Source organism: Mastomys coucha, chromosome X (assembly GCF_008632895.1).
Source record: "Mastomys coucha isolate ucsf_1 chromosome X, UCSF_Mcou_1, whole genome shotgun sequence".
Lineage (NCBI taxonomy): Eukaryota > Metazoa > Chordata > Mammalia > Rodentia > Muridae > Mastomys > Mastomys coucha.
This window is the reverse complement of record NC_045030.1, coordinates 157,648,235-157,664,463: the sequence shown is the minus strand read 5'-3', so window position 1 is coordinate 157,664,463 and position 16,229 is coordinate 157,648,235. Positions and strand designations below refer to the sequence as shown.

The following is a 16,229-nucleotide window of genomic DNA, read 5'->3' as shown; positions in this document are numbered from 1 at the left end:
GTGTGTGTGTGTCTGTGTGTGTGTGTATGGTCTAGCAACATGCTTTTAATTAAACAGTAAATCCATGAGGAAACATTTTGCTGATTACAAATTCATTGACTTACTTCATCTCCCACCACTTTTTCATCCACTGCTCTTTGGGAATTTCACCCTGAAAGACCATCCACCTCCACTTCTCTAACATGTAAGTAAATGGTAGTGTTCCAACAATTGTCAATGCCTGTTTCAGTAGGAAGTTTATTTCTGTTTCTGAAAGTAAAACGGAAAAGACCAAATATTAAGATGGAAATGGACGCATACATTTTGTAAGAGAACTTTCCTAATCTCAAACTATTACTCCTCCTCAAGATGGAGTTACTACAGGATAATTACATGAGAAATATTGGCAGTGGACATTGTGGGTATTATATGTTTATCTTCTCAGATGATGGATTTGGAACAGGCTAAAGCCCTAGAATAGAACAAGTAAGTAAAATCCACAAATTAACTAATCCTTACTTTTTACTAGTTTCAACTGCCTTCTTTAAACATCCCCTTATCAGAGTTAATTAGGGCAATTTCATCTATTTTTCCAAGCATACTGTTTATTCTTTAGAGCTGCATGTAGCCAGTGTCTGTTAATGTCTTATTCAAGACTGTATATCCAGTCCAGTGTCTGCTCTGTAATGCTCTCTTGTGAGTCCTTAGTAAATAAGCAAACATTAAACAGATGTGATGAAACCTTGTAAATCAGGGCGGGGAGATTTTTTTTTTTTACATAATAGACTGGCTACGTAAATGACAACAATGTCTCGTGCAATTCAGAGAGATGTCTATCAGTGACAGAGTGCTTGCCTAATATGAATGAGAGCCTCAGTCCCATCTCCAGCACTGAAAAGAAAAAAAAAAATAGGAAGCCAGAAGAAAGGACCCTCCAAAGTTTCACTATGAGTCATTGATGCTTGTAGAGGTAGATGAATTTGCTGTAATGTAAACAGCACATGATTTACACATATATCATAGTGTCATGCTACTCCATTAACATATACAACAGTTGTATTTTTATATATTAGCCAAAAATAAACTTAACCACATATACACACACACAAAAACCTAAATGGACATCTCTAGAGGGTACCATCCACTGTATAATCAAAAGTTCAGTGTACTTCAAATGGACTGATCTCCTACTTATCTAGAATATTAAATACTGTTACAAGTTATGTATGTTCATTAGCCTAAAGAGGAAGTGGGGTTGACCTCTAGCACATCACAGAAGCTGAAATGTAAACGCAGGGGTTATTATCTATCTGTGTACCTAGGAAAAAATTCCTCACACATGCTAGGTGCTCAATAAATTTGTTCAGAAAAAATAAAGAGGCAGGAACTGTGACTCCTGCCTAGAATCCCAAAGCTTGAGAGGCTGCGGTAGAAAGACTGCTGTGAGTTCCAAGACATCCATGGCTACAGAGTAAGACCCCGTCTTCAAACAACAAAACATACAAACTCCACAAGAGAAAAGAAGGTCAAGAAGAAGGGATGGAGAAGAATGAAGGGTTCTATTTGGTTTAACATCATTCATAAATCAAGGCCAGAGGCAAGGAAATAATTTTTCAAGCTATGCTTTCAATGTGTGGCATCATAAGAAACATACCGATTTCATCATCTTTGCCTATTCTCAAGGCAGATGTAAAAAAAAATAAAAATAAAAAATAAAAAAATAAAACAAATCATTGTCTGCTCATTAGCATGAACAAATTGTATTTTAAAATTTCAAAGGAAGTATGGTTACCGTAAACTGCCTTTCACATGTTGCTTTCTTCATCAAAAAGCACCACTACTGGTTTATAAGCTACTGTATTTGGTTAATATTGACTATTTCAGATATGATGGTGGGCCTCCATTAGCCTGCTACCAGGCTAAGAGCCAGATATCAAGACAAAGAGAATTGTGCACACAAGGATGGAACTCATGACCTTGACTTCACTGACTAAGTGTTTCATACAGGAGAACCAAGGCTTGGATCAAATGTTAATTAAATGCAATGGGCTTCATACAAACAAAAAGGCATGAAATAGGAAGGAGATTTGTTGGAAAGCATGGGTTTGGAGAGAGGGGACAGGAATAAGAAAGAAAATGATGGAGACTAGGAATGAAGTGCACATCCTTCATGCATATATATGTAATATGAAAAATAAATAAATTACAGAACCTGAAAAATCTAGTGAAAAGAGGAGTGATAAATTCATGAAAGAAGCAAAAGCCATGGCAACCTCACTGATTAATTTGGGCCTCTGGAAAAGTTATAGTGTTTCCTCAAGTCCACCCCACAACCCTCAAAGAGATGGGCTGCCTCAGCACTGATGTTGATGGATAGAATGGGTCTTTTGTCCACATTCCTTCTCTGTAAAAATAGTTTCAGAATGACAGGTTCCTACTCTAACATTCTGGGGAACTTGTTTGTTTGTTTGTTTTTAACCTAAAAATGACAGCCAACTATTTAAAATCCAGACACTTCATGACTTCAACAAACCATTTAAGTTCTGTGGGCTATTTCAGCATCTTCCAAAAGCCCACCCAACTTCTATTAGATCATTTGTAGGGCATTCATTCAGTTATCTCACTTAATTCCTTGTTTAGACCACAGTTGGCATTTTCTGATCCACACTTTTTAAAATAAGAAAAGTTTGGTTTTTGTTTGTTTGTTTGTTTGTTTGTTTACCAGTAGCAAACATTTTTACCTAGGTAGCATAAAGTAAAACAAATATTTTCCTATAGATGATATTAAATACATTTCCCCATATCAGATTAGCCCCAAAACAAGCCAAAGGAAAATGTACCACTATCTTCTTGAAAATTGGATGGCAGAAGACCAATGGATTTCAGATGCTTGGGGGTAGCTGCAGAAAGTGACATGATTTCTCCAACAGCTTCATGGAACCCTTCGTTGGCTCCATTTCTTAGCAGGAAAGGTTGCGTGGCATATGCCATGTCATATTGGATGTGTCCCATCTCATGATGGGCTGTCAAGTAGTTGTCCATTGTGACCTTTGTACACATCTTGATTCTGCATAAAAATGGACAAGATTAAAATGAATCTTACTTAATTTCCTTTAATTGCTATAATAGGGTTTTGTGGGGGTTAGGTGACATGAAGATTTATTCATCACTGAAGTTTTACTATTTGCCCCTTATGAACCATTTACTCAATATAAAGGGCTAAGTTCTATTCTTGTGCTCTTACACTAACAAAAAATAATACATTGAGCTCTATGCAACATAATTCTGAGGTGAGTAGTGTATAAGGGAAAACAGGCATGATATTCTCAAAGGACCATGTATAGCCAGGATAGAGAAGGGGCTAGGTAGGCATTTAGAATTGTGTATCAAATGTATGTCACAAAAGTAGACATGATGGCCCAAGAAGCAGGAGCAGGATAGCAAGAAAGAAAGCCAAAGCCAAAGCTGTAGGATAAGATTTTAGAAAGTATAGACTCAGGGTATATAGAGAAAGTGCTATTAGAGACATCATAGAAGTCTAGAAGACCATCACCACCTGAGATAAGTCACCACAGACAATGAGAAATGTTATTTAAAGACAAAAGGTGAATGTTGTCTGTGTATCACTGTGCTGTGACCCAGTGAGAAGAGAACTTCATTTAGCAAACATGTGGTGGTCCTTCTCCACTTGACATGTTTACACTCATTCAGATATGAGTATTATATTTCAAAGATTTCCAAATAGATTTTCTACCATTCTGCTTTTGTGACCCTTGTATACTGATACATACTCTTTAGAGACTCCCCACTGTCTAGAATAAGGTCAACCTCCTTTATCTACCCCAATGTGACCACAACTTGCTTTCTCTCTATTCTTCTTTCCTAACTGTTATAATAGCTGTTATATATTTACTATCTACTTTATGGAAGATTCTGGACTAGGAATCTTATGAATATGTTCTCATTTTTAAGCCTCACTGGAGGACTTGGACTGATTACTTACATACATACGTCTAGTTTCTTTTCTTTCTTTTTTTTTTTTTGGTTGTTTTGTTTACTTGTTTGTTTTTAAACTTAATTGGCACATAGTTCTACTCATTTGTTTACATATTATCTATGGCTTTTTCATGCTACAAGTCCAGAGTCATTTAATTGCAACAGAGATTTTCAAAGCCTGTACTCTTTACTATCATTACAGGAAAAGACTATTCTACTCTAATGGGCATTTTGGAACCAGGCCTTATTCCCCAAGTAGATCTACTGTCCCTCGGATGCCCAAGTGGTAGCTACTAAAAATCAAAAGCTTTGATTTGATTGCTTTAGCCAAATGGGAGGTGCCTTGAGGAGAGGTTTTCTTTTCTTGTCTTAAAATAATGTTATGTTCATTGGTGTTTTGCCTGCATGTATCTGTGTGAGGGTGTTGGATCCCCGTGAACAGTAGTTGCAAACAGTTCTAAGCTGTCATGTGGGTGCTGGGAATTGAACCTGTGCCCCCTGAAAGAGCAGCTGGTGTTCTTAACCATTGAGCCATCTTTCCAGCGAAAGGAGGGGGTTTCTTAATATTTTGTAATATCTTAATATAGCTAGTGGTTGACTAACAGAGGATAGATATAAATGGCCAGGCCCTTCTCTCAAGGTGTGACCAATCCTGATTCAAACCAGGCTTCAGAGTGGTTAATGAGATCAAGTTGGAGCCAAATCTCCATCACATGTTACATTCTTATCTGCTTTGCTTGTCCCGAGCTGTTCACTTGCCTTTGTCCTAGAGAGTCTCCTCTTCTATAAAATCACCAGTTCAAGCCAGGGAACAAACCCAACACATAAACTTGCAACCTGAGTATTAGAGTTCTGCTTTATAGATAAGGAAACTGAAACCCTAGATTACTTTGCTCTTGGTTGCCTGATCACTCAGTGACATGCCTTGGATACCAAAGCCTATGCTCATCCTGCCATGTCACAGACTCACACTGTCCTACACATATTTTTTGCCATTGCCATTCCAGTCTAAACTCACCAACTTCAGCACCCACACCAGATCCTGCCTCTCTGCACATGATCCCTCTGTTCTTCCAACCAGCTGTCCTCCCAGGAGTCCATCCAACCTCTTCTTGCAATTCAAGCTCAATTCCTAAGCCACTCACAAAGCCCCTGTCTCCTAATCCAGGAACAGCCCATTCCACTCTCTCAATTCCTCATAGAGCATCCTTTGTGTCTCTATTATGGAGTGTACTATTTTCTTCTTTTTATTCCAATTTGCTATTCATTTGTCCTGTCTCAATAGAGTGAAGGACAGAGTGTGAGTCATATGGTCAACTGTCATAGTTCTCAGAACCAAACCTTTTCTAACAGGGGGTCCAACAAACCCCGTGACCATGAGACTCTAATGCACATACAAATTTTCAAGTAAGCTATGATTTCTAAAAGCACAGGTAGGGAACTGTGGACCATCTTCTTTTCCTGGGTGCAAGAAATGTACTCCAGCGGACTTTCAGTCTTAGTTCACAGATTCTTAAATCATATGCTCAAAGAAGTATAATGAACCCTTCATTCATTGTTTCTCATTTAGTATCTGCACTGTAAGTACCAGCCCAACTACCTGAAGTCTCCATGTCCCAGATCCCAAGCTGTGGGGTGGCAGACCACTTTGCGGTCATCTTCTGGTTCAGTCAGCATGGAATTTGCCCAGAATCCTTGAGTCATATGAGGAAGGCCAACAGAAACAAAGAACTTCTCTGCCTCTTTAAATATCCTTTCTGCATCCCAGCTCTGGGAGAGAGAAAAAAAAGAATATTGAATCCCTGTACTATATATAATAGAAATCCTTCCTTCTGAGCATATACAACTTTTGAACATAGAAGTAGGCTTTTGAATGTTTATCATCTGTCTCCACGGCACTGCCTCTAGGGAATTATCTAGGAGATTATCAAAATTTATGTCAAAGAATTACATTGAATATGATTTTTGTATAATTGAAGAGGAAAAAATCCATCAAAATGATCAACCAATGAGACTTTTGCAGACACAAATTATATTCAAAGAAATTGTATGGGTATAATAAAATGATAAGTGAAAAAAAATATAAATCACTTAGTTGGTATTGGTCAATCTTAATGAAGAAAAAGATGCATAAAATGTTTAAAAAAGCAGAGTGAATTATATGTAGGATTTTTTGTCCTTATTCTTGAGGTTTTAGTGCTATGGACTTTCCTGTACAGTGATGTAAGGTGATACAAAGGCCTTACATATGTCAGATAAACACTCCACCTCTAAGCTACATCCCTGATCATCTTTCTTTATATTCCAAACACAAACAAGAAAATAGTGACTCAATTGCTGAAGACTACTCAACTCAGGCCAGCAGTTTTTGATTGGACTCCTTTAGGGGTCAAGACCCCATGTTAGGCTCAGTGGAAAAAATGAACTAATATAGTCAACATGAAGGCATAGACCTTTGGAATAAAAAAAGCCTAGTTGTGGACTAGAACCCAAAGAGTATTTGAGCTTCTCCATAGCCTCTGAACTTTCAGAATGTTTTGAAACTATACAGAGGTAGTCATAAGCATGTGCCGCCAGCAAATTCCTTTATAACAATGTTTTAGGAAACAACCAAGCCTGCTGAGACAATCAAACAAAGCTTGGATATTTATTATATGGTGCCGTGAATCATTTTTAGTTCCAGAAGAATTCTTCTGGTCTTGAATATCAGTCATATTTAGTGTTTCTCCTGTGTCAGCCCTAGCAGTAAGAAATTGAATATGAGAGTAAATACCATTATCATCGTTGTTAATATTATTGACTTTTAAGGACTTAATGTCAAAATATTGAAACTAGTTATCATGGTAGCCTTTTAATTTAAGCTCATAGTTTACTGATATACAAGAACACAAAAGTAACACATGTTTTTGGGGTATAATGTGTGTTTTCATATACATTGTATGATGTTCAAATAAGGATATACATATCTTTTTTCTCATTTGTCCTTTGTGGAGAAAAAAATTTTGACTTCTTTCTTCAGAGTTATCAAAATGCACAGACGATCTGTAGTCACTGTATGGTACAATAGCATGTCTAAATTTCCCTATTAAATGACAACTTAGTCTCCCTCCATCCCCTCCTTCTTGCATGCTTTAGCCTCAGGCAGCCTCCCTTCTCCTAGCTTCCATGAGATCAGCTCATGCACTCCCACATATGAGTGAGATCATAGGTACTCATCTTTGTATGTCAGACTTCTTTCACTTAATAGAACACCCTCCAGTTGCATCCATGCTGTTTTGAATAACAGGGGTTCATTCTTTTATGGCTGAAAAACATCCCACTATGTGCAGGTGTTGTACTTTATCTATTCATCCCCATACAAAGATGTAGTTTGTGTCCACTTCTTGCCTGTTATGAATAGCATTCCCATAAATGTAGGAGTATTGTTAGCACTTCAACATACTAATTTCATTTCTGTTGGATACACACCCAGGAATGGGGATGCTGGATTATATGGTAGTTGCATTTTTAATTTCTTGAGGAAGTGGTTGTCTGTTTTCTCTCATGACTGTACTAAGTTGTATTCCCAAGTTAGCGTGGAAGTTTCTCTCTACTCCGCATCCTCACCATCACTCAATAGGGTTTTTGGTTTTTTTTTTTTTTTTTTTTTTTTTTTTTTAAATAGCCATTTTAACTGGACTGAGGTCATCTTGCATTTTTGTTTTGATTTCCATTTTCATGATCATTGATGGCGCTGAGAATTTTTATAGAACAATTAACGATTTGTGTGCCTTCTTTCAAGAAATATCTATTGCTTTGTTTTAATCAGTTTAGATGGAGTTTTGCTACTGTATTCCTTATACAGCCTATGCATTAACTCTCATTGCATATGCACATTTAAACATTTGCTTGTGTTCTGTATGCTGTGCAGGAGCCTTTTACTTTCATGCAATTGTTTGTCTATTTGAGTTTTTGATTACTGAATTTGGGAATTTTTGCCCAAAAATTCCTTATTTGTTCCAATGTCTGGAATGATTCCCCTGTTTCATAGTCTCAGGACTCACAGCTACATCTTTTGTCCATGTTGAATTAATTTTTGGAACTGGTAAGAGGCAAAGGCCTTATTTGGTTCTTCTACATGTGGACATATAATTTTCCCAGCACTGAGTAGTTATTAAATAGACTATTCTTGCTCTGACCTTACATGTAGACCTTTGTTGAAAATTGGTTGGCTTTGAGTGTGTGTATTTGCTTCTAGGCTTTCTATTTTGTTCCAATGGTCTGTGTGTCTATTTTTAATGTTTCTTCCTTTTAGCATGCTTTAAAGTCAGAGACTGTCACATCTCTTCTTTTGTTCTTTGTGGTCAAAATTGCTTTGGTTATTAGGGGTAGGAGCTTTCAATGTCATATATGTCCCAAGAGTGTTCTTTAATATGATATTGCTTAAGTCGAATGAACAAAACAGCACAGACTGGTAAGCATAGTCAACACATATTGAAGAGTAAACAAATAGAAAGACAGAAGTAGAGGGGAAACATTAGAGAAGTTAGTTACCTCTATCTTTGTGACTTCAGGTGTATTATCCATCTAAGCCTGTTTTGTGTCTTATAGCATGGAACTATCATGATATGGAGCCTGACACTTTCAGAGTTAACATTAAGGAAAGCAGCAACTATGTAATCAGTTTGGAAGGCAGCTATGCTTATCACCATACAATATACATGAAGCTACTGGTAAAGGATAAGGCTTAGTAGTATCACGATGGCCATCTGCTGCTATGCGATGACAAAATGGAGCTAGAAGAGCTACAAGAGTTGAAGTTTTGCAGCTTTGGAGTTTTATTCGACTGTGAAATTCTCACAGGAGTACATTACATATGTGAAGGTCATCATTGCATTACAACTTACAGATGTAAAGGCATTAATGAGGAAAATACCTTCAGCAGGCATACATAATTATTGTGTGGCCATCTGAAAACATTCCTTAGAGGCAAATGGAAGTGTGGTCACTCATAATCAGAAATGTAGAGCTTAATTAAATTTAAAAAAATATTTAAGATTAATATGCTTTCATTGATGGAAGAAAATACAATTTAAACAATTATATCAAAATGCTAAAAAGGGGTTTTATTTAAAGGATTTAATATTAAATGTTAATAAAATTAATATTAATAAAATTAAAGTAATATTTAATAACATTTCAATGATAATTATTTTTAATATCCAAAATAAGATGTTTCTGTTCATCATTATCCATAGAGATTACAAACTGATTACTTAGTAACAATTGACTTTGAAAATCGTGATGCCAACCAATTGATAAATCCATATCTTATTGCTTATAGGAAAACGCCCCAGGTCATCTCAATTTTGAATGCTTTTCAACAAAACAAACAAGAGTTTCTGTTATTGAAGGTACTTGAGATCATTGACATTACAAACTACTTTTTCATTAAACATACGTAAGGAATAAGTTTAAGTTAGCTTGGATTTTATCAGCATGATTTCACACACAAGATCAGGACAGAGAGATACATAAATTAAAAATGCAGTTGAAACGTCTTATTGTTTTAAGGCTCCTTTTTCTTACCTGATTCATCATTGCATCAGTAACATCTATGTTTGGTTTCTGTGCAAAAGGAACAGTCAAAGGGTAGAGATTTGTCCAAAATCTACCCCACATATCACCTGTTTACAAAAAGAATACCTTAATATTTGAATAAAGCAACCAGATTACAGATCTAATCTTTCACAGTACATGAGGTTGGCTGGGCAAAGCAGCCACTCAGTATTTGTAAACAGTCTAGATTCTACATTCCCGTTTCACGACTCCGGCTTCTCCTTTTAGTCCTTCTCTTAGGTTAATTTCACAACATTTCCTTCTCTATCACATGTTAAATACTAAGTGTACAAAAAATTATGTGGCTAGGCAAAGGAATTATGTGGCTTGCTAGGGAATCTTCAGAGTTTCTCCTATTGTGAATTACTAAGACACAATTAAAACTGGACATGGTAGTGCATGCCAGTAAGCTCAGGACTTGGGAGGTTAAGAAAGGAGTACTGCACAATGAGACCCTTTCTCAAACCAAGCAGAACAAAATAAAACATATGGAACATCATAGCTACTACACATTAGGTTTGTAAAAAGCCACCATACACACAACAAAATGTTGCAAATGCAAAGAAAACGATTAGTAATGTCTAGTGTGGATTCAAAAAAGACCATATAAGTTCATCATTAAAGTTTCTATTAACTGATGGCTCAGTTTTACTTTTAATACCTTAATAACACAGTTAACTAGGTAAATGAGCATACCCAACAGTGTGTAATTGAATTCAAGGCCAGAAATCCTAAAAAGAGAAGATGGATACAGAAAACAAAACAAAACAAAACAAAACAAAACAAAAAAACACTATAATAACAAAGGGTCAGAAGCCTGGCACTGAAAATATAGGGCCACACAATTACATGGAAAGCACTCCAATGAATCCAATTGCAATGATAATAATTGTGTATATGCATGCGTGCATGCATGCTTGTGTGTGATGGGTATGCATGTACCACAGCCCACATGTGGAGGCATGTGGACAATTGTCAGAGGACAATGTTCAGCAGTGATTCTCTCTTTCCATCATGGGTTCTGCAGATAAGCACTTTTACCCACCCCACCATTTTGCTGTTTCAATTTTACTGGAGATAAATGTGAAGTCCTAAAGTTACACTTATAAGTATTCACCACAAAAGTCAAGTCCATCCGGTACATAGTGTCTTCCTTGGTGTCCCACTGAGCTGTTTCCCTTTGACCATATAATACCAAAATCCTAGGCTTAGTCAACCAACTTGAATAAGTACATTTCAAGCTAGAATTCTTTCTCTAGTCCTCTTAATAGAGAATAGATTTTAAGGACTACATTCATTTTAAATAGAATAGATAAGATAATGATTTTAAATGGACTTTTTCTGCTGAAAATGTGCTTTTAAAAATATTTCTGTAATGATAATAATGTTATTTTCAAACATTCTCAAATGCTTTAGATTGAGCCTCACTCCAAAAGACAGCTTTAGTCACGGAAATAATTATAACGACAAAGAGCATAAAGGACTCCAATAGTTCCTTACCAAGCAAATGAGCAGGGAGGCATCCAGTAGGGCTGATGTAGGAAGGGTAGGTATCCATCAGCTTCGTTCTCACATAGGCATGTAGATGCTCATACAATGGTTTGATCTGAAAAGTTTTAGACCAAAGAATACTTCAGCTTCTAATACGCAACTCTAGAAATAAGAACGTCTTCATACAGGACAGTTTCCTCTCCTCTCAAACATTCTGGAGAGTTTGGGAGCATTCCTTCTTCAGTGATATTGACTCTGACTAGCTCCACTGCATAAATCAGTACAAGAGCTGGGAGGAATGCAAGGCCCCAGAGGAAAGCCGATGCCAAAAAAATAAATCATTCTGAGATGTTACTGACTACTTTTGTCATAGGGCTCTTTCTAGTAATCTACTAAGAAAGAAAGAAAGAAAGAAAGAAAGAAAGAGAGAGAGAGAGAGAGAGAGAGAGAGAGAGAGAGAGAGAGAGAGAGAGAGAGAGAGAGAGAGAAAGAAAGAAAGAGAGAGAGAGAAAAGTGGGAAGGAAGGAGAGAAGGAGGGAGGGAGGGAAGGAACAAATGAGAGAGTCAGAAACAAACAAATACACTTCCATTGTCAAAGACTGATGGAGCAATAATCCTAATAGTTGTGAGGAAGAAAGCAAAGCCATGATCTTTCTGCTAAGAGAAAGTAAGCCTAGGCTGATTGCTCACAATCTGAATCTTTCTTTTTTATAGTCTTCCTATTGGTAATGAGCAAAAGTCAGTGAGCAAAAGAGAGGGAAACAGCGCAGCTCTGATTGTCTGAGGGAGCTGTAAAGATTTTACTGAAAAATACTTTCCAAAAGCTGAGGAGATAGCCTCAGTTAGTAGAGAACTTGCCAAACACGCACCAAAACTGAGTTTGATCCCTAGCCCTGTATAAATCAGGCATGGTGTTGCACACCTTAATTCCAACTAAGGACAAGGCAGAAGGGATCAGGAGTTCAAGGTCATGCTTAGTTTCATGGCAAGTTAGAGGCCAGTCTAACATAAAATCCTGTCTCAAAGAAAAGAAATTCTTACAAATACTAATATACTATATTTCTGTGAGAACTGGGAATGGCCAATTTGCATGTTTAAACCAATAGCCTTCACATGGTTCTTTGATCCCAGCATTTAGGAGGCAGAAGCAGACAGTTCTCTGAGTACAAAGCCAGCCTGGTGTACACAGTGAGTCCCAGGATAGCAGGGCTATGTATAGAAAACCTGCCTTTTTAAAAAATCTACTTTGTTACACAATGTTTGGTTGATGTCCCTGGGTAGCCTGCTCATTTCTAAGGAGGGGCAGATCTCCGGGAGAAAGGAGATGTGCGGGGAACTGGGACAGAGGAGAGAGGGAAAAGTGCAGTTGGGATGTAATATATGATAGAACTAAAACAGAAAAGAAAAAGTCATCTTTGTCTGTTGGCTATTATGGTCCCTGTTTACTGCCCTGCACTCAGTCCCTCTGTTACCTCTGCGAAGGTACGGTCTACATCTTCAATCAACTGGTTGCGGTTATAGTTGTAGCCCTCTGCTCCCTCTGCTTCATAGTCTCCTCTCCAATAATCCCCATAGTCTTTATAATCTGGTTTTTTTTTTAGGGGAAAAAGAGAGAAATACAGTTTACACAGATTAATCTTGATGGGAGAATTAAAAAAAACGATCTTAAGGATTTCTGTTGCCCTTCTACATATCATCTCAAAAGAATGCAAATGAAAGGCAAGACCTGCTAATTCTGTTAAGCCATTGTTCTTCATCATCTTCATCAGGAGTTTAAATAATCTGATTTAAACAAGCACAGAAACCATGGTATACTGTAACCAGTGTAAAGCCCATTGTGCTGATTGATAGCCTGTGCCTTTTAAATATCTTTTTTATTATTTCCTTGAAAATTTCACACAATGTATTTTATCATACCCACACCCTTCTCCTTTCCCTGAGTCCTCCCATATCAAAAGGTTGGAAAAAAATACATTTGAGAGGCAGAGACAGGGAGGGCCATGATTTCTGAGCATTCTGGACATAAGATTGCTGTAGTCGTGAGACTACCACAGCTGTAGCTGTCTGCATGAGACCTGTGCAGTCTGTGGTTTCTTAGAAATCAAATTTACTGTACATTTTCAGGCCATAAAACATGATGTTACATCACATATGTAGCATAAGGCTTATTACAGGGAAACAAATTAACATCTTACATAGTTACACTTTTTTTTGCCTTATGACAAGAACAATGATAATGTATACATTTGGGAAAATCTTGAATACAGTATGCTATTTTTCACTGTTGTTCTCATATTGTATATGTGATATTTAATCTTGTTCAACCTGTTAAGTCTGAAATTCCCCCTTTCCCTAAAATGGCAGTGTTTGGTGACATTGCTCTAAACAGAAGGACTTCAGTCAGGTATACAGAAGGCTTGTTACTATGTAAACAACCCTAAAGGTAGTTTCTGTTCACCAGAAAGCAAATTTCCTAAAGTGAGTTCCTGTTTGCCAGGAACCACCTTTAATCCTTCAGGAGCCCTCACCCCCACTCCTTAGTCTTACCCCAAAGGGCAAGTGTACCAAGTTCACAGTCAATCTGGACTGCCTATATCTATCCATTCAGATCTCACCTTGCTGACTCTTGTATAAGATCTGTTTGTTTTTCTGTCATTTAGCTCTTCTATCTGCCTCCACCTCCAGAGATGTCTTTGGCAGTTTGATTCCCAATAAACTTTTCCTTCTACCCACTGAGTGGTTTAGTTCCGTAGTTTCTTTGTTCGGTAGCTACTTAGAATCTTTTGGCTTGTATTTTCCCATTTCTTCCTATCACCCCGGGTAATGGCAATTTTGTTCTTTTTCTGTATAGGCAGTTGATCCTTTTACTTAAAAGGTCTCTATTTAAATTAGAGCACATGATGTAGTTTTTCTTTCTGTTGCATTTATCTCACTTAGCGTACTGCTGTCTAGATCCATCTACACTTTGGCTAATGGCAACCTTTTTAAGCTAAATAATATTCTATTATATAGTGTATATCTTTTATTATATGTGTCTATATACACATTTGTCTGTTGATGGACACCTCATTTGTTTCCCTGTTGTGACTATCATTTATAATGCTGTGATGAATGTAGATATCTCAGTACATGCCCAGAATAGGAATTACCAGATCATATAGTAGTTCTATCTAAAATTTCTCTAGATCCTATCAAACCATTTTCCATAATGGCTACACCTATCTACATTTGTGTCAATGACCTATGCTTAGTGTAGTAAAATCATTTGTCCAAGGTCACACAGCTGGCAAGGGGAAGAAATTTACTCCTAATTTCCAAACCCTTGGTACATACTCTGTACCATTATTTTTAAAAGGTACAATTGATCCCTAAGTTTTTAATACTGCTTTTCTTCAGGGCCTTATATTTTCAGATGCCATCCACTTCATCTCAGACACTATTACAGTGGCCCTGTGTTCGTTTACAAATTATATCTATACAAAGCACAACTCTGTGTTTTGTTTAGTATCTAACAGTCAAGAAATACAAGCTTGTGTTGAAGTACTAGCTAATAATATTTGCAAATGTTTCTGGTGATTTTTGTTTTTATATCTACATTGTTAATACATGACCAAAGAGATGAGAAAAATAAATATTTGGATGGAAAGATATGTGGATATTATTAAAATGGATGATAAGCTATAGTCTAAAACTTACTTAAGGCTTGAGAATATGAGTTTAAATGACAAGAAATTAGAAATAACAAATGGAAAAAACCATATTTTTCCTTATTTCCCAGGGAACAGTAAAGCACCAAGGCATGAAGTTATTCATAATGCTCATTGTTTCAACAGAACTTAAAAGACATGAAAGTCCCTTCCCATGTTAACATTCTTATGACTTAAAATGTCAGAAAATAGAGTTTTCACCTGAACTAATTAGATGATGGTGTCTTCTTTCTGAGCTATAACCCTGAAGCAGACACACAAGTGAACTTGGAGAATAAACTGTGACCAAATGAGGGTTTTGGTAAGTGGATATTGTCTTTGTCTCTTATCTGATATGAATAATAGGATCACCATTCAGTGCCAACATTCTCATGGGCACCCTTTGGGGCCTTAGACCTCCATGAATAATTAGTAATTCATAAGTCCTAGATAATTCATCCCATAGTTGAGTCTCATCCATAAGCTCTTTCAAAAATGGAGTTCTAGTGTATCATTTTTAAAAAAATGTCCCAGAACCTTTTTGGGACAGTTAACCTCAACCTTTAAGCAAATGATGTTAATTGAGGGACATCCAAATATTGCAGGTGCAAGTTTGTCATAAATGAGAAATAGTCCCATAACCAGCCCCATGGAGAGCATCCGAACCCAGACAGGGCAGCAGACTTACTGTTTGCTCTTGCCATCTCGTTTTTCAGGACCACATACTCTTCATACAATGGCCTCAGCTGCTTGCCGACATCAGCCCTCCAGCCCTCCCAAGCCCAGAGCCTAGAGTTGTAGTCTGTGCTTGTTGCCATTATTTCATCCAATCCTGTTGTTCCAATGGAAAAATAAACACAAAGGTGAAACATTTGTATCTACCATATAAATAATTTGCATTTACAATTATATAAACTTTAAAGATTTCAAACATTGGCAGGCATCCTTGTCATTTAACAAAATGTCATGGTTAGTGTCCTTGGACTTATTATTAGATCCCAATGCATCTGCAAAGGATGGGGGAAGCACTGAAGTAATCTAGTTACTAGCTTAATTAAATTACTTGAATGTAATAAAATTTACAGTGCGTGGGGTTCTTTTAAGTTAAAAGGATATCTATGAAAGACTGAAGATATGGCTCAGGGATTAAGAGTGCTTTCTCACAAACACAAGGATCTGAGTCTAAATTCCCAGAAGCCATGTAAAAGAGAAGAGTGGGGAGAGTTTAAGGGGAAGAAAGAGAAAGAAGAAATCTAAATTATAATCTCAAAATCAAACTAGACTGGGCATGACCATGCATGCAACTGTAACTCCTGTGTTGTGAGGACAAACAGTAGGATTGTTGGGGTTCCTTGGCTGCCAGTTTAACTCCAAGTTCAGTGAGAGACTTGTCTCAAGGGAATAAAGCCAGAGAGTGATGGAGGAGGCCACCTTCCTTTGACCTCCTACATAGGCATACACACCTGAACATACACATGC

The 16,229-nt window shown here is 37.1% G+C and overlaps 1 protein-coding gene across 1 annotated transcript in view; it reads right to left on the bottom strand.

Annotated features, from left to right (window-relative positions):
• Ace2 (angiotensin I converting enzyme 2) overlaps window positions 1-16,229 on the bottom strand; it is a 51,426-nt gene that overhangs the window by 16,674 nt on the left and 18,523 nt on the right. Inside the window, exons 5-11 of the mRNA XM_031370882.1 lie at window positions 15,439-15,582; window positions 12,537-12,649; window positions 11,074-11,179; window positions 9,544-9,641; window positions 5,576-5,745; window positions 2,820-3,046; window positions 105-249 (exon numbers count right to left, since the gene is read on the bottom strand). Coding sequence (XP_031226742.1) covers window positions 105-249; window positions 2,820-3,046; window positions 5,576-5,745; window positions 9,544-9,641; window positions 11,074-11,179; window positions 12,537-12,649; window positions 15,439-15,582 — 1,003 coding nt within the window. The remainder of the gene's footprint in view (window positions 1-104; window positions 250-2,819; window positions 3,047-5,575; window positions 5,746-9,543; window positions 9,642-11,073; window positions 11,180-12,536; window positions 12,650-15,438; window positions 15,583-16,229) is intronic.